Raw genomic sequence first — 22,065 nt, 5'->3', positions numbered from 1 at the left:
TGTTTGTAGACACATTGGCCTCCTTGCTATTCCTCAAACACACAGGCGTGCTCCACCTTACAGCCTTCACACAGGCTATTCCCTCTTTTTTAGCAGCTTTTCTCAAAGGGAATTCTGCAAATCATCCAGAGGGCTCATTCAATAGATCTGGGATGATGCTTGAGAATATGAGTTTCTAACAAGTTCTCAAAAGATGCTGCTGGTGTGAGAACTACACTTTGGAACCACTGCCCTGGGACATCCACTCTCTATAATGTATTAAATTCTTTCCTGTGCATTTAGAATAATAATAGTTATAAACCCTCCTGGGAAGAACTGCGAAAAGAGTCACTTCAACTATTTCATGTTCCATAGAACTCCAGGTGAAAAAGGTTGTGAAACATCTTCAGGATTAACTCTCCATCGTCAAGCCTCTGCTCATACTAGCTCCTTAATGATATTGAAGCGGCATCATTTGTCTGGGGCAACACCCGAGGTTCGTTGTCTCACACTAAGAAAAATGAAGACCACAAGGTGCGGGTTTAAAAGCAGAAAGTTTAATAGGTGAAATAAACAAAAGAAAAGCTCCCCCATGTAGAGGGAGAGGGATTCCGAATGGATCTCCCTGTTAGCAGCGGGATGCGGTTGGTTTTATAGAGGGGCTTGAGGAAGTGATGTCTGATTTACACAAGGCCCAAGGGAATGATTGGACGAGGTGTGACATTTACATGGTCCTCGAAGACACTGGCCATCCCACCCCAATCTTTTCTTATCCAGATGGGGTTTCTACCGGGCCAACGCCATGACACTTGCACATGTGGTGACAAGGAAAAGGGAAGAGAAAACCTTCATGTTCAATGCTTCCGGCACAGCTGCCAGCATTCACGTATGCAAGCTTCCGGCTTGCTTATCTAGGCCTGCAGCTTGATTTTTCAGGCTGCTTTTTGTTAGAAAAGAAATGATTTGGGGGCTGCCTTTCATTAAAAGAAAAACCTTACCAAAGACTCCTGTACCCTCACTAACTGCCTAGTTTCTTTTTAACTCCTATATTAATATCTACTAAGGTGACCCTTTTAATAGTGTGATCTCTCCCCACCCCTATTTTCTCTTAACTCCTCTTGCCTTGATCTCCTTTTTTCTCCCACAGAACTTATGACCTAACCTGCAGTGATTTTCTTACCTGTTTATGGTTTATGTTCTCTCCCCACCAAGAATGTAAAAGCCAAGATGAAGGGATCTTTGTTATTTTATTGCAAGGGCTAAGCAGACATTTTTGAATATAAATCAAACATTTGAGTGAAGAATGAATTGAATCCTTTAATTTTCTCTGCAGAATAAAAAGTGATTTTTTAAAAAAAATATACCAGCTACATGTGTTCCTTGGAAGAGAGCAGAGTTGTGGGGAAAAGTAAGACTTTTGAGTCAGATAAACCTGGATTCAAAGATTAGCTTCACTATTCACTAGCTAAATGTTTACCCAAGGCGAATGTCACTAATATGGTCTGTATATTTTGTCCCCTCCAAATCTCATGTTGAAATGTAATCCCCAGTGTTGAAAGCGAGTTTGTGGGAGGTTTCTGGTTCATGGAGCAGATTCCCTCTTGAATGGCTTGCTGTCCTCCCCAGGTTAGTATGTTCACACGAGAGCTCTAAAGAGCCTGGCCCTCCTCCCTCTCTCTTGTTCCCTCCCACCATGTGATACACCGACTCCCCCATTTGCCTTCTGCCATTACTGTAAACTTCCTGACTCCTCACAGGAAGCTGAGCAAATGTTGGCACCATGCTTCCTGTACACTCTGCAAAACTGTGGGTCAATTAAACCTCTTTTCTTTATAAATCACCCAGACTCAGGTATTTCTTTATAGCAATGCAAAAAATAAACACAGACAATTAGTACTGAGGAGTAGGGCATTGCTATAAAGATACCTGAAGATGTCAAAGTGGCTTTAGAACAGGGTAAAGACAGAGGTTAGTTTGGAGGCTAAAGACAGGAAGATGAGGGAAAGTTTGGAACTTCTTAGAAACTGTTTGAATGGTTGTGACCAAAATGCTGATAGAGATATGGACAGTGAAGGCCAGGCTGAAGAGGCCTCAAATGCAAATGAGGAACTTATTGGGAATTGGAGTAAAGGTTCCCCTTGTTGCTCCTCAGCAAAGAGACCTTGCTGCATTGTGCCCATGTCCTAGGAATCTGTGGAAGGTTGAACTTAAGACGACTTAGGGTATCTGGCGGAAGTTTCTAAGCAGCAAAGCGTTCAAGAAGTGCTATGGCTGCTTCTAACAGCCTATAATCAGACACAGAAGCAAAGATATGACTTAAAGGTCAGAATATATAAAAGGGAAGCAGATCATAAAATTTGGAAAAGTCAGCCGGGTGCAGTGGCTCACACCTTGTAATCCCAGCACTTTGGGAGGCTGAGGTAGGCAGATCAACCTGAGGTCAGGAGTTTGAGAATAGCCTGGCCAACATGGCAAAACCCAGTCTCTACTTAAAATACAAAAATTAGCCGGTGTGGTGGTGCATGTCTGTAGTCCCAGCTACTCTACTCTGGAGGCTAAGGCAGGAGAATAACTTGAACCCAGGAGGTGGAGGTTACAGTGAGCTGAGATCATGGCACTGCACTCTAGCCTGGGCAACAGAGCAAGATCTGTCTAGAAAACAAAAAAACAAAAAAACAAAAAAAACTGGAAAAGTCACAACCTGGCCCTGGCCCTGTGGTAGAGAAGGAATCCAAGTGGCCTGTGGAGCAACCACGTGAGAGATTAGCATGACAGAAAAAGAGCCAAATGCGAATATCCAAGAGAATGGGGAAAAGGCCTCAAAGGCATTTCAGAAATCTCTGAGGCAGTCCATTGCATCACAGGCTCAGGAGCCCTATGGCGGAAGAATGGTTTAAGAGGCCAGGCCCACTGCACGGTACAGCCTCAGGGTATTGTTCCCTATATCCCAGCTAATCTGGCCCCTGCCTCAGCTCAAAGGGCCACAAACACATCTTGGGCTGCCTCTTTAGAGGGCAATTCATAAGCCTTGGTGGCTCCTACATGGTGTTAAGTCTGAAAATACACAGAATGCAAGAGTGAAGGAGGCCTGGCAGCTTTCATCTAGTTTCAGCGGATGTATCAGAACGCCTGGGTGTCCAGGCAGAAGCCTGCCACAGAGGCAGAGCCCTCACAGCAGCCTCTACCAGGGAAGTGCTAAGGGGAAATGTGGAGTTGGAGGCCCCCTGCAGAGCTGCCGCTGGGGATGGCCTAGTGCAGCTGTGGGAAGGGGGTTGCTGCCCTTCAGACCCCAGAATGGTAAAGCCACTGGCAGTTTACATCCTGAGCCTGCAAAAACTGCATGCACTCAACTCCAGCCTGTGAGGGCAGCCACATGAGCTGCACCCAGCAAAACCACAGAGGCAGAGCTGCCCAAAGCCTTGGGAGCCCACCCCTTGCACCAGTGTGTCCTGAATGGAGGACATGGGGTCAAAGGAAATTATTTTGGAGCTTTAAGATTTAATGACTACCATGCTGGGTTTCAGACTTATGTGTGGCCTGTTGCCCCTTTCTTTTGGCCAATTTCTCCCTTTTGGAATGGAAATGTTTGCCCAATGCCTGTACCATCATTGTATCTTGGAAGTAAATAACTTGTTTTGATAATACAGGTTCATAGGTGGAAGAAGATGAGTCTCAGATGAGACTCAGGACTTTGGACTTGTTGTTGGAATGAATTAACATTTTGGGCAACTGTTGGGAAGAGAAGATTACATTTTGCAATCCAAGGAGGGCATGAGACTTGGGGGCCAGGGCACAACGATATGGTTTGGATATCTGTCCCCTCCAAATCTCATGTTGAAATGTGACCCCCAATGTTGGAGGTGGGGCCTGGTGGAGGGTGATTGGATCACGGGGCCAGATCCCTCATAAATGGCTTAGTGCCATCTCCTGGGTGATAAGTGAGCTCTCACTCTGAGTTCGCACAAATCTGGTTGTTTTTTAAAAAGTGTGGAAACCCCACCCCACCCCTTGCTGTCACTCTCGCCATGTGATGCACCAGCTCCCCCTTTGCCTTCTGCCATGACTATGAGCTTTCTGAGGCCTCACCAGAAGCCAAGCAGATGCTGGCACCATGCTTCCTGTACACCCTGCAGAACCATGAGCCAATTAAACCTCTTTTCTTTATAAATTACCCAACCTCAGGTATTCCTTTATAGTGATGCAAAAAACTGACAAATAGTCACCTCTGTGGGACTTGTGTCTTCATCTTTAAAATGGTGATAATAGTAGGTGAAAGTTAGACCTAGATAAATGTATATAAAACATCTTGCACAGTTCTTTTGACTGAAGGGATGCTTAATAAATATTACTTCCCTTTTCATATCTCAACTCCTCTAGGTCACATTCCACTTAAAGTGCAAGTTATTTAAACAAACATTCCTTTTAGTTCTAGACAGAATTACATACAAAGGTATACTTTAAAAAAACTAAAAACCTCTAATGACTATAGGTAGAACTCCATTTTAAAACCTAACATAAAAACTTTGCGTAAACTTCCCACAGTACCTTCAAGTAAAGTTTTCCAACATTTATCAAATATAATGTAGAATAAGGCTAGCACTTTGCTATTTTACTGACACTGAGAAAGTATTTCAAATTCAACTCCTACAAAATAAAATAAAATCTCCACTGACAATGTTCATCTGTAAATGTGTTTCTCAGCGACATGCTGCGTGAGTTTTAGTGGCCTCTTTAAATGAACCTAAACCTCACTGTAAATCTACCTAACTGATGTAAGAAAATCACACATTTCTTATCAGGAATATTTGGGAAAAGAAAAATAATTTTATGAATGTGAATATTCTAAGTCTACCTGCTTAAGATATAAATGCCCTGCACGAGAACAGGGTAACAATAACCATTTTCACAATTGTAGTGAAACACATGTGTAGTTATACTGTTTATGCTGCACATTCATGCATGATCTGGTATTGCTGAAATAGAGTCTTTATTTCTGAACATTCCAAAACAGCAGTGTACACAGTAACAAATATTAAGTTATATGCCATAAGAAAGCATTCATTAGTGCAAATGGATTTTGTAAAAGGTCTATCAAAAAGATTTATTTGCTTTAAAATGCATTCATTTCCAGAAGCATTGTTAATAAAACATTACAGTTTCATCCTTTGTAATAAAGTATTGAAAATCAATTGTGGTACAGTAGCAAACATTGCAGGTATTAAGTGCAATGAGCTCATGATGCCGTTATAAATATGAAACCCATGTATGACAATAAATTAACAATGAAAAAGACAGGACCATTTAATTCTGCTGTCTGGCTATCTCCTTGCAATGCTTCAAATTATGTTGTGCTCATTCAACACAAAATTATGTCTCTCAAATTGCATGATGTGTTTTTGCTGATATATCCCTAGAGCTAAAAAAATAGTACCTTACCACAAAAATATTTTTATGGCACAAAATTTAAGTTGTTCCATAGTGGTTCACATAGGTGTAAAAAGAAATAGGCACAAAAAATAAAATTCCTGTAAACTATAAAAAAGTAAATTTCAAAGCATACATTATAGAACCTAGTTGTCAATATGCAATGTATTAAAATACAGAACATGTAATGGAAAGATGTTTAGAACACGTAAGTAAATTGAACAAGTTACTTTAAAAAACTTCTATGGCAAAGCATTATTGATACATCTCAATTCTCTCAAAAAGTATTCAGGTACAGAGCAGTTCTACAAAAACTTCCTAGATCTAAGTGTCACAATACTGCAACCATGGGTTTGAGACTGTTGCAGTATCTCAGGCAAATATTTAAGTGCAATAATTAGTCTCTGGTGACTGGTCCATTGAGAAACAATGCAGTAAATATATTAAAACACAAAAGGGAAAGAATATCCCAACATCCACTGCTACCCAGCCAGCTAGGTAACACAACCCTCATTTTTACTTCTTTCCCATTTCTCAAGGGTACATAAAACTGCATCAGTAGCAACCATCTCTCCAATTTCCATCCCTCAGAGTGCTGAGTGAAGACAGAGGCTTTGGAGGCTGAAGAAAACTAAAAAGAGACAAGAAAAACACAGAGAGATTGTTAATAATCCTGTAAGTCACATTACTTACTTTGACCTACTCTCCCATCTATGCTCCTCCACTGCAGTAACGAGAAGCCATTGGCAATATCTCAAGTGTACCTTGTGGTTCACACTTACGGGTCTTCACTGCATGCTTATCTCCCAAAGCCCCAGTTCATGGCAGAGTGTCATGCGTGTTGTATTTGCACAAGTAAATTTCCAACATAAATAAAGGGGCCAATACCCTTAATGTGTAAAACATATTTTAAAATAAGAAAATACAGACTCCTGGCTAGAAAAATGGCCTAAAAACATAAATGGTTACTCTGTTGAATACAAACAGCAAATGAATACGAATAAACTTTCAAAATCGTATTAGTAATTAAAGATTTGCCTATCATGTTGGCAAAACATTTAAAAAGAACCTTCGGCTGAGTGCAGTGGCTCACACCTATAATCCCAACACTTTGGGAGGCCAAGGCAACAGGAACACTTGAGGCCAGGCATTCAAGACCAGCTTGGGCAACACAGCAAGACCTTTATCTCTACAATTTTTTTTTCAAATTATCTGGGAGTGGTGGCATGCACTATAGTCCTAGCAAGGCAGGAGGATCACTTGAGCCCAGGAGTTTGAGGTTACAACAAGTTATGACCACACCACTGCACTCCAGCCTGGGCAAAAGAGCAAGACCCTGTCTCTAAAAAAATACATAAAATAAAAAATTTAAATTAAAAAAAATTAAAAGGAATAATACCTAGTATTTGCTTAAGTTTGGGGAAACAGACCATCTTATATTGTCTAGCAGTGACCTTTCCAAGTGTTTAGTTTGGAGACACAAATTCAAGGATAAATAATGTATGGTCTATAATAACCATATATATCAAATAATGTGATTCTAGTCAGCCATCAGCATGATGACGCAGCTCGGCATTTACAAAGCAGAATAAGCCAAAAATTACTGAATAAATAAACATGTACCAAAATTGTTTCTATCTGGTAGTAGGATTATGGGTCAGTCTTTACTTTTCTATTTTTCAACAGTTTCTGTTTTTCGAAATTTGTTGTTGATCTGAGCATCCATTACTTCTAAACAAAAAACAGAACTATTTATATATCCATAAATGCATAAAGACAGAAAAAATTGCTTGTTCCACCTCTTTCAAATTTTTACTATGTTTCCTCCTTCTCCTCCTTCATATCCTAATTTCTTGAAAGAGCTGTCTGTATTTACTGTCTTTATTTCCTCAATCTTTCCTCAAACCACTTTTATGGATTTTTAATATAAGACACTCCATAATATTCAGTTCAAGAAGGTACATCATGACCAAGAGCTGGACTAAAATGTCCTTTGAAGTAGAAAAAAAAACTCTGAAACTTTGAAGGGGAAAAAAAAATTTCTACCTGAACCATACTGAACTTACCAACATAAGCTGATAAAGCCCCAGGTGAATGTCATTAAGATGCTTTTCAAACCATAAATGTGTGGGAGGAGGGTGTGCATGTGCACATATGCCTGACACATTTTTCCATATTTTCATTAAAAATGACTGATTCAACAAATATTTGAGATCCTACCCATACTGGGCATAGTTCTTGGCATTGGGGACACACAGCAATGAACCAAAGAGTCAACTCCCCCTGCCCTACAATTTTTGGATAGAGCTGCCGTCTGAGCAAAGACCTGAAGGAGGCACAGAGCAAGCCGTGCAAGTAACTTGGGAGAAGAAAGCTACAAAAGCTCTGGAGACAGAGCTTGTCTGGTAAAAGCAAAAGTGTTAGGAGTGATAGTGATGAGGGAGTAGGGGAAGAAAATGATATCAGAGAGAAAGGGACCTGACCCACACAGGGATATCCATCACTTTTCAAAGGGAGGAGAGCACAAGTCAGGCCACAAAGGGTAGTGACTTACTAAGGTTAAAGTGCGCCAAAGGAAAGGTCAGCGTGTGTCTGGAGCAGTTTCTAGTTCCAAACTGCAAATGAAATTATGCAAATAAAGATTCTTACCTTCTAACAGGTTGTGCAATTTTGCTTCGAGGCAGGTTACTCCCATTTATTGCCAACGAAGGTCTTGGGAGTGCACTGCGACCCATTATCCCAGAAGCTGCAGCTTTGTTCGGTGTGGGGATTCCTGTGTTGGAATACAGCTGTAAGCCGTTTGATACAGGCATGTTACTGCTGCCTTGAACGGTTGGACTCACATAGGCTGTGGCTTTAAGAGGTTGTCGGATAGACACTGGGAAATGCCCCACGCTGTGGACTCTGTGTTGAAGCTGTCCTGGTGATGGAACTAGAAGAGAAAATGATATTCATGTGAGCGAGCTTCTACCACTATCCAACTTAGGAAATGTGTGCTATTTTCAGAAGAGCCAATTATGCCTGAGAGTACAATATACACAGAAGGAGATAAATGGAATATAGGCACCAGATGGCACTGAGTCATGGAAAATTCTAATCCTTGATACGGATCTCCTGGTCTGTCCATGAGCCACATTTTGAAGTGCCTGGCTATATGCAGAAGCCAGTTCTAAGCACAGCCTCCTTTCCTTTACAAATGTGATGATCTCTGAGTTCTTACAAGACAAAGTCTTCCCTGCTTGCTTGCTAGAAATTAGGATTTCTTGATGCTTGCTTTGGTGGTGGTTCCATGAAAACAAAATGAGGAGATATTTTAATAGTTGTTATTATAGAAAAGAAGACAGAGGTGGTATCTGTAGGTACAAACAGTTTATTACAGATATATTCCTTAAATAATATTCATACGTCATTTATCTCTCTTTGAGTTGCTGGGCATTATTACATATATAATAGTAGCAAAACTTATAAAATGAAGGGAACCGGGAACTCTCTGGGTAAGAACCCTTAAAAATTTCATCTATATACTGACCCAACTTTGTGTATCGTTTCACATTAAAAGGTAACAAACTGGTAGGCAGAAGTTTTTAAATTTTTTAATCCCTTTCTCCAAGAAAAACAATCAAATTTAACAGAAACTTATGCACAGATTCTGCCTACTAACTACCCAAGCCTTTGCTGCCTAGTACTTGCAACATGGTTAAACATGGACATACCCTGTTTTCTAAAACAGTTGAATTTACTTAATCATAAAATATATGATAAATACTTTTTTGAAATAAATATAAGGGGGAAAAAACCCAAAAAAAAGTATCTATGGTTTTATTTATCATCTCTTGAAAATATTTCCTTAAATTTAGTTTTTCCTTAAAAAAATTTGCGCAAGTATACAAGGCAAAATCTATACACAGAAATACTGATACGTGTGTTATCAAAAAGATAACACATCATGATCAAGCAGGTTTCATCCCAGGGATACAGAAATGGTTTAACATAGGCAAATCAGTAAATGTGATACATCACATAAACAGAATTAAAAACAAAAACTATATGATCATCTCAATAGATACAAAAAAACCATCTGATAAAATCCAGCATCCCTTTATGATAAAAACAAAATAGGCATAGAAGGGACTTACTTCAAAGTAATAAAAGCGATATATGACAAACCCATAGTCAACATCATATTGAATGGGGAAAAGTTGAAAGCATTCCCCCTGAGAACTGGAACAAAACATCCTTCACAAGGACGTCCACTTTCGCCATTTCTAGTCAACATAACACAGGAAGTCCTAGCCAGAGTACTTACAGGAGAGAAGGAAATAAAGGGCATCGAAATTGGAAAAGAGGAAGTCAAACTGTCACTGTTTGCCAATGATATGATTGTATATCTAGAAAACCCTGAAGACTCATCCAGAAAGCTCCTAGATCTGATGAATGGATTCGGTAAAATCTCAGGATACAAAATCAATGTACACACATCAGTAGCACGGCTATATACCAACAACCACCAAGCTGAAAATTAAATCAGGAACTCAATCCCTTTTATAACATCTGTAAAATACAAAATAAAATACTTAGAAATATCCTTAACCAAGGAGGTGAAAAATCTCTACAGGGAAAACTACAAAACACTGTTGAAAGAAATCACAAATGACACAAACAAAAACACATCCCATGCTCATGAATTGGAAGAATCAATATTGTAAAATGACCATACTGCCCAAAGCAATCTACAGATTCAATGCAATTCTATCAAAATACCACCATCATTCTTCGTGGAACCAGAAAAAACAATCCTAAAATTCATATGGAACCAAAAAACAGCCCATATAGCCAAAGTAAGACTAAGCAAAAAGATCTGGAGGCACCACATTAACCAACTTCAAATTATACTACAAGGCTACAGTTACCAAAACAGCATGGTACTGCTATAAAAATAGGCACATAGACCAAACAATAAAGAATCCAGAAATATACCCTAATATTTACAGCCAACTGATCTTCGACAAAGCATACAAAAACATAAATTGGGGAAAGGACACCCTATTCAGTAAACGGTGCTGGGAAAACTGGCAAGTCACATGTAGAAGAATGAAACTGAATCCTCATCTCTCACCTTACACAAAAATCCACTCAAAATGGATCAAAGACTTAAATCTAAGACCTGAAACCATAAAAATTCTAGAAGATAATATTGGAAAAAGTCTTTTGGACATTGGCTTAGACAAAGAAATCATGACTAAAATCCCAAAAGCAAAGGCAACTCAAACAAAAATAAATAAACGGTACCTAATTAAACTAAAAAGCTTCTGCACACCAAAATAAATAATCAGTGAGTAAACAGACAACTCACAGAGTAGAAAAAAATATCTGCAAACTATGCATCTGACAAAGGACTAATAGCCAGAATCTACAAGGAACTCAAATAAATCAGCAAGAAAAAAAAAAAAAAAAGTAACCCCATCAAAAAGTGGGCAAAGGGCATGAATTGATATTTCTCAAAAAAAGATACACAGCCAACAGACAAATGAAAAAATGCTCAACATCACTAATCATTAGGGAAATGCAAATTAAAACCACAATGAGATACCACCTTACCCTAATTAAAAAGTCAAAAACAACAGATGTTGGTGTGGACATGGCAAAAGGGAACACTTTTACACTGCTGATGGGAGTGTAAATTAGTAGAACCACTATGGAAAACAGTATGAAGATTCCTTAAAGTACTAAAAGTAGAATTACCATTTGATCCAGCAATCCCACTCCTGGGTATCTACCCAAAGGAAAAGATGTCATTATATGAAAAAAAGACACATTCACACGCATGTTTATAACAGCACCATTTGCAATGGCTTAGATATGGAACCAACCTAAGTGCCCATCAATCAACGGGTGGATAAAGAAAATGTGGTATATATACATCAAGGAATACTACTCACCCATAAAAAGAAACAAAGTAATATTTTGCAGCAACTTGGATGGAGCTAGAGGCCATTATTCTAAATCAAATAACTCAGGAATGGAAAAGTAAATATCGTATGTTCTCACGTGTCAGTGGGAGCTTAGCTATGAGGATGCAAAGGCATAAGAAGGAGATAATGGACTCTGGGGACTTGTGGGGAAGTTTGGGAGGGTGCTGAGGGATAAAAACTACATACTGGGTACAGTGTACACTGCTTCAGTAACAGGTGCATCAAAATCTCAGAAATCACCACTAAAGAACTCATCCATGTAACCAAAAACCAGCTATACCCCAAAAACTATTGAAATAAGGAAAAAAAAAAAAAAAAGAAATGCCGATATATGTGTATAGTAGTCAAAAAACTTTATAAAAAATAAGGTCTATATAAGATTCTCCCTTAGCTGTATTCCCATTTAGCTTCGTGACACAGCAAAGTTCTCTTGGTTGACAAATCATCTCTAAGATTCTTTCTAACCAATTCTGTAATGCCTTAATTTGCTAGTTTTTAACCATGCAATTTTTTAATATACTCGTTCAGCAACTGTAACAAGTCTACTGCACTAACACAAGATGTTAATAATAGGGGAAACTAAGAGGATACAGAGGGTGAGGGATTATATGGGAATTCTCTGTACTTCCTGTTCAATTTTTCTATAAGCTGAAAACTGCTTTTAAAAAGTTAATTTTTAAAAAACCTTCAATACATGAATTTGGCTCAATTTCTTCTGAAGCATAATATACATAAAATACATATATCTTAAGTCTAAGCTCAGTGAATGTTCAAAGTGAACATGTTCATGTAACCACTCCTCCTATCAAGATAAAAAGCATCACCAGCACCTTATAAGGCTCTCTCATGCCTCTTCCTAGTCAAAACTCCTCCAAAGGTAAGTGTTATTCCCACTTTTATCACAACGACTGTTTTTTCCTATTTTGAGGAAATTCCTAGGAACAGACTTACTAGTATGTTAACCTTTTAATCTGGCTTCTTTCACTAGACACTTTGTCTGTGAGATTCACCTGTGTTGCTGTGTTACTAAGCAGTATTCCATTGTATGAATGTGATTATTCCCCTGATGACAGAAAGCTAGGTTATTTCTAATTTGGGGTTTTGTGAACCTTCTTGAACATGTTTTGGTGATCATATGCACTCACTATGTTGGGTAACTATTAGGAGATATTAATTTAGCAAAGTTGCTGGATTCAATATCAAAACACAAAAATCAATTCTATTCAAAATACCAGCAAACTAGTAGAAACTGAAAGAAACCTGAGGAAATATTTACAAAAACACTACTTAATAAAAATCACAATACCTAGAAATTACTTTAACTATAGAAACACAAAACCTCTATATAGAAAGCTACAAAACTTCACTGATTAATTAAAGACCTAAGTCAATGAAGGACTATTCCACATTAATGGATGCAAAGACTTAATATTGTTAAGATCTTCCAAAAATTGATCTACAGAGTCAATGAAATTCCAGAACAGTTTATTCAGGAATACAATCCTACTATCTCTCCTACATATAACATATATCACCACCCTTGATTTAAAAAAAAAAACACACATAAGAGAAATTAGTTAAAATTAATAGGCATAATCCTAATTTTACAAATGAGAAAACGAGACTGATAAAGAATGCTTAACTTTCCAAAAAGTTTATTATTAAGAAAAGACCCAAAACCGGGTCTTTGACTACAACTGTGTTCCTCCTTCTATACTTGCAGCCTTTCCAACTCTCTATCCTACCTCTGTTCTTTCCTGAAAGCAAAATGGCCCAGAACTAGTAATTGTCATGATAAGAATTTAGAATGCAGAAATAACAGTGGCTTAGAATGCTCAGAAATGAAAGTAAATGAGAGCATAATCTTAAGATTTGAAACAAAAGTTATGGGAGTCCTCTTTCTCCTACACATTATTATTCTTCTTGGGGGCTTTCTCTCAGTATTATGCTTGACTTAGAAATGATGATTTTTATAATTTCCTCATTTCTTTTACATGTATGAATTAGAATCTACTACAAAGAAGATGTTCCCCTCTTTCTATTTATCCAATTAAGTATGAATCCATGCATATTTATTTTATTCCATCAGTTATAATCCATTACCATAATTATTTACTCTGTGGCTCAAACTGTCCCATATTTGGCCATTAGGAGATTCCCTCTACTTGGTTCCTGTATCCTTTTGACATTTCCCATCATTTTGGGGGCACTTCAATCAAAACTGAACATTCTTTGCAGTGTACATTCTATTTTGGGTTACATACACTTTTCTGGCACTCAAATCTGCTATTAATACACACTGAGTTGGAGTCAACAAAAATTCCTAATTGTTACCATATTCGCTATTCTCAAAACTGTATTTCTCTCATCCTGCACTTACACTATTGATTTTCTTTTTTTCTTTTTCCAAGACAGGGTCTCATTCTATCTATTGCCCAGGCTGGAGTGCAGTGGTGCAATCTCAGCTCACTGTAGCCTCAACCTCCTGAGTTCAAGTGATCCTCCTAGCTTGGCCTTCCAAGTAGCTAGCACTACAGACATTGGCCATCACGCCTGGCTAATTTTTGTATTTTTTGTAGAGACGGGGTTTCATCATGTGGTCTAGGCTGGTACACTACTGATTTTTGTAATTCAGATATAGAATTGTATATTTCTATCAGCTAAGTTTCTTCATGATACATTTAGCCCATTGTTGTAACCTCCTGACATAAAATCAGTTATTAGTTCTCTCAGTTTCCACCATTAGCAAATTTCATAGGTTGTTTCCGTGTCCTTATACAAGTCATTGGTTCAAATATTTAACAGGTCAAGCCTTAACATAGAATCCTGTGGCATTCATTCAAGCATTCACTGAGTTCCTTATGTTCAGGTAACATGTCAGGCACTGGGAACAGAAAATCAAATAAATGATGGTCCAAGCCCAGAGGGAGCTTACAATCTAGTAAGGAAGACAAATACATTAATGGTAAAACATGGTACACTGAATAACAGAGGTAAGCACCAAAAATCTAATCCACTCTAGCATTGTTTGGGGGGTATTTGAGAAAGTGTGTTAGGGTGATCAAGTAAGCAATGAAAACTTCCAAGGGCATGGTATTTGGACTGTATTATAAAAGTAAATAGGAGTAAACTGAACGAAGAAGGAAAAGGAAGAATGCTAAGCAGAGAAGAACAACACGTGGAGCTAGAATATCCTAACAGTTAAAAGCATAAGCTCTGGGAGTAACCAGACCTAGGTCTGCCTCTCTGCTCTTCCACCTGCATGGCCTTGGACAAACTGTTCCTTAACCTGTCAGAACTGTTCCCTCTTCCACAAAATAAGAATGGCAGTAGAAACTAATTCATAGAGTTGTTGGTAGAACTAAATAAGATAATGAATATAAACTAGTTAGCACTGTTCCTTGTACAGAGTAAATGATGTCACTTGGTTGTTAGGAACTAAAACAAAGAAATGAAAGACCACTGCATGTTAGGGAGATACAATTTGACACCCAAAACTAAGTTTGAGGGAGAAGAGCTACAAATCATTTTAGATTTAGACTTAAGACATCTGTTTGATGACTCTTGGCCAGTACACTCAGAACACACTCAGCCTCCCAAGTTTGGGCATTTTTATGAATGCTGGTAATATGACCTTGTGCCTTCCTCCTAGAGGTCAGTGTAAGACTTAACTGCAATAACCCATAGAGACAGCATGAGTAGGAATCGGGGGGGATGCCAAAACAGCACATCCCCACATAAAGTGAAGACACACAGCACTAGGCCTAATGCTCACTGTGTCGCTCACTGCTGGGTGAAACATAGAAAGTAAGTAACAGAATGTGGGGTAAGCTAAAATAGAGTGGATAAAAACTACTTTAGACACACTAAAATATAACTTCATTTAGGGGGAAAAAGGACAAAAGTATGCACAGGTGAAAACCAAGACAAAAGGAATGGCTAGACAGAATTAAGTGTGCTTATTCAGGTAGACAGCTAGAAAGGGGAGGATCTGCAAGGAAAAAAATTTTTGTATGATGAGTGGATAAATCAATCACCATGTAGTACTTCTACTATCTTAGGATATAAAGGACTACAAATAATTTACTATTATTATATAATTAACAATTTACTACTATTAATTGATACCACAGGCACTGGTAAAAATACTATTCAACTCTAATGGTGAAATAAAAAAATAAGTTACAGGGCAAGGAGAAAAGTTTAGTGTTCTTGCAAGTAAATATAAAGAAATGGAACAGTAAGTTATTTTCCTTACAATTAAAAATTATAAAAAATAATTATACAATTATACAACATATAATTATATCAAATAATTATACTCACTACAAGACTGTATTCTTGAAATTCCATTTCCAGCTCCATGCAAGCTTGAGTCAAAACTCTGACTATTTCGCACGGTGACTGGAGAACTAACATTGCTACTAATGGCAGTTGTACTTGGCATCCGGGCTAGGTTAGGCATACTTCTTCGGAGTTTATCTGGAAAAGAATTTACTAAGTTAAAAATGACAGATGTTATGCAGCCAAAATACTAGCTTTCAAAAGCAAATAACAAAAGTCATATTGTGGTCAACAATAAATAAAAAGTATTATATGCTGATGATCAAGCTTTCTAACCTATTGTACAGGAAAACACACTCCCCAACCAGAAGGGTTCCACCAAATAAACATGTGTGATGGTTAATATTGAGCGCCAACTTGATTGGATTGAAGGATGTAAAGCATTGTTCCTGGGTGTGTCTGTAAGGGGTGTTGCCAAAGCAGATTAACATTTGAGTCAATGGACTGGTTGGGGCAGACCCACCCTCCATCTGGGTAGGCACCATCTAATCAGCTGCTAGCACAGCTAGGATAAAAGCGCAGAAGAACGTGGAAGGAGCAGACATCACTTTTCTCCAGTGCTGGAGGCTTCCTGTCCTTGAGCATCACACTCCAAGTTCTTCAGCTTGTGGACTCTCAGGCTTACATCAGTGGTTGCCTGGGGCTCACAGGCCTTTGGCCACAGACTGAAAGCTGCACCGTCAGCTTCCCTACTTTTGAGGATTTGGGACTCCGACTGTCTTCCTTGCTCCTCAGATTGCAGACAGCCTATCATGGGACCTCACCTTGTGATTGTGTGAGTCAATGCTCCTTAATAAATGCCCCTTCATATATACATTTATTCTATTAGTTCTGTCCCTCTAGAGAACCCTGACTAATACAATGTGTTAAAGAAGAACAAGACTTCTATAAAAAGACACAGGGACTAGCTAAGCAGTTAGCTATCTGTTCCTATTCAATAAATGGCTAAAATTATATTTAAAAAGTTAGAAAATAATATTACAGTCATTTAATTTACCAAAACAACCCTAGAAATTGTTACATGCTTCTTAAAAAAAAAAAAAAAAGAAACCTAGAAGAATCAAAACCAACATTTACTGAATCTTTTGCTACCATATCAAAATGGAACAAATTAATAAAATTAAAACTTCAGATGTCTTGAAATATCCACTCATGACATTAACAAGACCACATTAATCTCTGGAATGTTTTAACTTTCATGAGTATGCCACCAAATGTTTGGAAAAGAAAAAGACCAAGAGAATAGCTTCAATTTTTTTTGCCTTGCTAAGTTCATCTTCTGCCACCAAGAGGCAGCAGAGAGTCACATACAGATCTCAACGTTGAGATGTGTGAAATTACACATGTGAAATAAGCCAGCCACAAGACCACAAGTCTATGAGACACTTTTTCCTTGATCAATACACATTCCCCAAAAAACTAAAGTACCTATGTCATGTCATTTAAGCTGGGGAAAAAAAAGCATATATACGAGTACTAAGCCATAACTAACTCAAGGACAAGTACTGAATTCATTTCTTTCTCCCCTTCACACTACTCCTTCTGCATTACTTAGATCCACAAACTGTAGCCCTGTCCAGCACATCACCTAATCCAAAAGTCTGGGAGTCTCTCAAGATTCACCTTCTCTTTGCACCATACTTTCCAAGTCCTGTTAATTCTGCCTCATAAATATTTAATGAATCTTCCACTACCACCTAGTTCTTACCTCACTATTTATCACCTACATTTTCACAAAATTCTCTTAATTGGTCTCCATGTACCCTTGTGTCTTGTTTCTCCCATCCATCTCCCATACAGCCGATTCCACTCTTCCTACAGCACAGCACACATCTAGTCACCCACTTGCTGAAATCCCTCCAATTCCAATTCCTCCCCTGCTCCTTCTACTGAAAGGTCAAGCTCCTGAGCACACCCTAGATGAGGCCTTCAAGGCACAGGCTCTTTATACTTCTCCGGCCTGACCTCTCAGCCTGCTCCCCAACCACAGGGGAGAACTCTCATACCTGTGAGCAGGCTGGTCCCTCCATGTGGACACCCATTCTCACTTTGGAGAAGGAACAAATGAACAAGGGAACAAACATTTACTGTGTTTACACTAAATACCAGGCACTCTGTGAGCTGTTGGGGATATCACAGTGTATTAGGCAGATACAGTCCCGAGTCTCATTGAGTTTATAGTCAAGATTGATGGTCTAGGTTTATAGTCTATACCAGTGCTTCTCAATCCTTCCCCACCCATTGTTGATCCTAAAGAGAAAATGTAAAACAAATTTAATTAAACTTAAAATTAAATTTTCTCCCAAAGTAAATAATAAAGATTAACATTTTGATAGGGGTAAACCATGGAAGATTATAAATCACTGTAATATCTAAAAATTTTTTCACCCCTCCAACTTACAAGATCTTTTTATCTTTATTGATATATACTCCCAAACACTAAAGTACACATATCAGAGCATTCAATCTTGTGGTCATTTTCTTTCAAGCAAAACCAGAAAATAATGATATACTTGAATACTAATCCAAAAGGCATTCAAGTCAAAATCAAACTCAGCTCTTCTCATTCCCCCTTCATACACTGCTCCTTTGACATTACTAACACCTATTAAATGTTGCCATGGCCAGCAATTTTTGCCCCCTTGGAGTGGAAAAGACAGAAGATTAAACAAGCACAATAAGTATACTTAGATAATATGTATAATAAGAAAGCATAAGAAATTGCAGAGAGTGCTACAGTAAAAAGCACAAAAGAATATTTTACTCATGTGGCTCTTACTAATACTTTAAGATTTGGCACAATTATCCCCAGCATAGAGAAGCTTTTCTATGGACTTCCCAGCTGAGCCATCTACCTCTTACACATTTCTTTACTTTCTGTGTGTAGTTCTAGAGTAAGGATGCTCAAATATTGCCACTGACTGTTAGATTCCTGGGTACTTTTCCTCATTATCTTCTTGAGGCCTATTTTTAACAATCGTATGTCTCATATTCCCAAATTCCTATTAAAGTTCCCAGCCTCAAACAGCAGGTACGTCATATATCAGCAAATATTATGTGTATGATTTGGCAGACAGTGTGTAGTAAGAAGAGAGGAATTAGAAGGATTCATCTCTACATACTCTTAGTGGCCACATCTAGATCTTTTGAATATCATAAAATCTAGCGTAAAAAAGTCAGCCTCTATCAGTACTAGACTATTTTCACTATATATATTTCCTATATATATATATATATATTTTTAAGCAGCAGGGAGGCACAGGAACATAATTATATGCTATTGAGAAAATTAATTGAGCTTCTATATTTCTTTTTAAAATCTCTCTCCAACTATTTACTATAATAGTTTTCATATATATAGAAATGTTTAAAAATAGTATCATAAACACCTGTTTTTCCACCTGGCTATACTAGTTGTTTCCATTTTGCCATATTTAATTCATCTCCACATATACATTTGTTTGCTTTGCTAAATGAGATAAAACTTCAGACATCTTGACACTTTTAATGTACATTGTAATTCTATAGAATCACAATATTGTAAACACATGTCAACTATTTAACAATATCATATGATAATCGCATACAAAATTTTTCAGACATCCCAAGAATATCCTTCATAAGTTTTTCCTCTAAACCACGATCCAATCGAGGTCCATACGTTACACTTGGTTATGTCTCTAATCTGTGTTAGCCTTTAAAACCAATCTTTACCTATATTTAAGCAACAAGTCAGTTTTACAAAGCTTTAATCTTGAAATATGCTCTTAAAAATAAGGTCTTCCCAAATGTAAATATTTAGGACAGTATTCCCCTTGGAACAAAGCTGTGATCTCCAACTTGTGTCAGACCATCTGGAAATGAGGTACATTTTCTGTCAAACAATGTGAATTTTTTTTTTTTTTTTTTTTTTTTTTTTTTTTTTTTTTTTTTTTTTTGAGGTGGAGTCTGGCTCTGTCGCCCAGGCTGGAGTGCAGTGGTGCGATCTTGGCTTACCGCAACCTCTACCTCCCGGGTTCACGCCATTCTCCTGCCTCAGCCTCCCGAGTAGCTGGGACCACAGGCGCCCACCACCACGCCCGGCTAATTTTTTGTATTTTTAGTAGAGACGGGGTTTCACCGTGTTAGCCAGGATGATCTCAATCGCCTGACCTCCTCATCCGCCCGCCTCGGCCTCCCAAAGTGCTGAGATTACAGGCGTGAGCCACCGTGCCCAGCCACAGTGTGGAATGTTTTAATAACCACATATACTTTAAAGTTCAGGGAACCAAAAGTAATGTTCTATTTCTATCTTAACAAGAAATCAGCAGTTTAATCTTCAAGGACTGAGATGCTGCAGGAAACTGGAAGAACAGAACAAGTAAAGAATTCAAATGAGTTTGCTCACATTAAAGAGGCAGCAAGACTCATCACTCTATGAACAAAGACTCGGGAATCTTTATGGCTAAAGGAGACGCTCATTATCTACCAAACAGCTAGATCTAGGTATCAAGGCAACACAGCCTCCAGGGGAGGTCCTCATGATAATAAGGACTACATCATGCCACCAGTAACCCCTGCCATACCGTGGAAATTATAAGAAAGTTGGTAAAGATTCTACAAGTTTAGTCATTTTGAAATTTAGCAAGTTATTCCAGATACACTTCTTTTAATTCTATGAATCCCAGAAATATCCCAGGAAGTTTTATGAGCCATCTCTTTAAATCTAAGCAGTGTAGGAACTATGAAAGCAGTAAATATTAATATACATTTCTAGTTTATTCTCAATTATTTTAAAATGAATCAACAGTTTAACAATTATTTTCTCCTATCTATATTATTTTGATAATTTAGAAAAATATTTAATAGATTAGTTTCAAAGTTAGTTACTATTCTTATTTCACAGTTTTGCTCAATATTCTATAGTAACAAATGCAGGCTAGGACATCTGAATCATATGCTAATAAAAGTTTAAAAACAAAAGGGGAGAAGACAACCTTTATTTAGCACATCCACTCCAGGCTCCAGGCAATGTAACATTCATTATTTTCATTTACTCCTTATAATATATTTAGGTGGAGAAAATGTGTACCAGATGGTTTGGTGTGAAATTATATCTAAGTTTCCTAAGAGATAGATATTATCTTCTCCACATTTTAGTTAAGGAAACCAAACCTCAGAGAGTTGAGAAACTCAGGATCTGCTGGACTTCAGAGCCTCTGCTCTCAACCATTAAGCTAACTAGTCAGAAGTCATATCCAGAAAATTGCCTTTGTATTCCATTTTTCTTGTATTGTGAAAACTAGACATTTTAGGCAAAATAAAACTACCACAAAGGGACCTAAACTGTGGTATGTCTCCACTTTCCTGTGAAGAATATCCCAGCATAGGATTCACAGAAACCCAATGTTTTTCAAACGGTGTTTGATGGAAGTGAATACCACTTTTCTGAGGTACAACAAACAGCTAAGTGGAGGAGAATGATCTTATTGACAATATCAATCAAGATGCACAGCTAGCATCTGCTTGGCAACTTGACTATGATGTTCTAAAACACTTAAGGAAAAAAAAAAGCTTTAGAGAAATAACTCTAGGTGCCCTCTCAATTTTAATAAGATGCTATGACTTCCACTAAGCACATAGAATACATTGTCTTTCTGATGCTATGAGCTTTAATGTTAGTCACGATGACATTTTTTTAGCCACCACTCCTCTAAACTTGAAATCTCAAGGTAGTAAGAAAAATTATGAACATAAAATTTTAAATATTTTCAAATGATCTCTTAATTAGCATCAGTATGAATGATACAGGTACAAAGGAAAGGGTAAAAACTAAATACAGGGTAATGGCTGATCGCTAATACAAAATTTATATTTGGCCTATAAATATTTTTAAAGACCATTTGATCACTTCTGGGCCCAGTTTTCAGTAATAGTGCTATATAATTAAGAATTGTAATTGTATAATTATAAATTATTTTTAATTGGTTGGTTTCTCCATAATATATAGAATTTGTGTGTGAGGGTCCAGGTGATCATCAGTACGAAAACACACCAGGCTCAGAATATTACATGATTGCTTCCCCCATAGTTCTTAGAAGTCAGAGTCTAACTCCTGGGAGTGTGCAAGAAAGATAAATGAAGAGATGGAAAAAGTATGAAAGAATGACACATACAGCAACCCACCACGTTGACAAGACAGATCAATTTCCCATTACCATGCCACGTGCTAATGGACAGCAGCCTCCATGTTCCTGCTGCTACACAGATCTTAATTCTAGATGTCAGGAGATCAGGGGAAAGACACATCCCAAACTTCCCTAGATCCGGCTGTGGAAGAGCAGCATCCTCTGCAAGCATCCTCATT

The 22,065-nt window shown here is 37.9% G+C and overlaps 1 protein-coding gene across 8 annotated transcripts in view; it reads right to left on the bottom strand.

The window, feature by feature from the left end:
- Positions 1 to 4,949: 4,949 nt before the first annotated feature.
- The window catches only part of SLAIN1 (SLAIN motif family member 1), a 66,213-nt gene continuing 49,097 nt past the window's right edge, over positions 4,950 to 22,065 (bottom strand). For all 8 annotated transcript variants that reach the window (XM_045377380.2, XM_045377381.2, XM_065533341.1 and 5 more), the window contains 3 exons: positions 15,702 to 15,857; positions 8,053 to 8,335; positions 4,950 to 6,034 (listed from right to left, as the gene is read on the bottom strand). In XM_045377380.2, coding sequence (XP_045233315.1) covers positions 5,959 to 6,034; positions 8,053 to 8,335; positions 15,702 to 15,857 — 515 coding nt within the window. In that variant the 3' untranslated portion in view covers positions 4,950 to 5,958. The remainder of the gene's footprint in view (positions 6,035 to 8,052; positions 8,336 to 15,701; positions 15,858 to 22,065) is intronic.

This window comes from Macaca fascicularis, chromosome 17, assembly GCF_037993035.2.
Source record: "Macaca fascicularis isolate 582-1 chromosome 17, T2T-MFA8v1.1".
NCBI classification, from domain to species: Eukaryota; Metazoa; Chordata; class Mammalia; order Primates; family Cercopithecidae; genus Macaca; species Macaca fascicularis.
The sequence above is the reverse complement of the archived record's forward strand: the minus strand, read 5'-3'. Positions and strand labels throughout refer to the sequence as shown.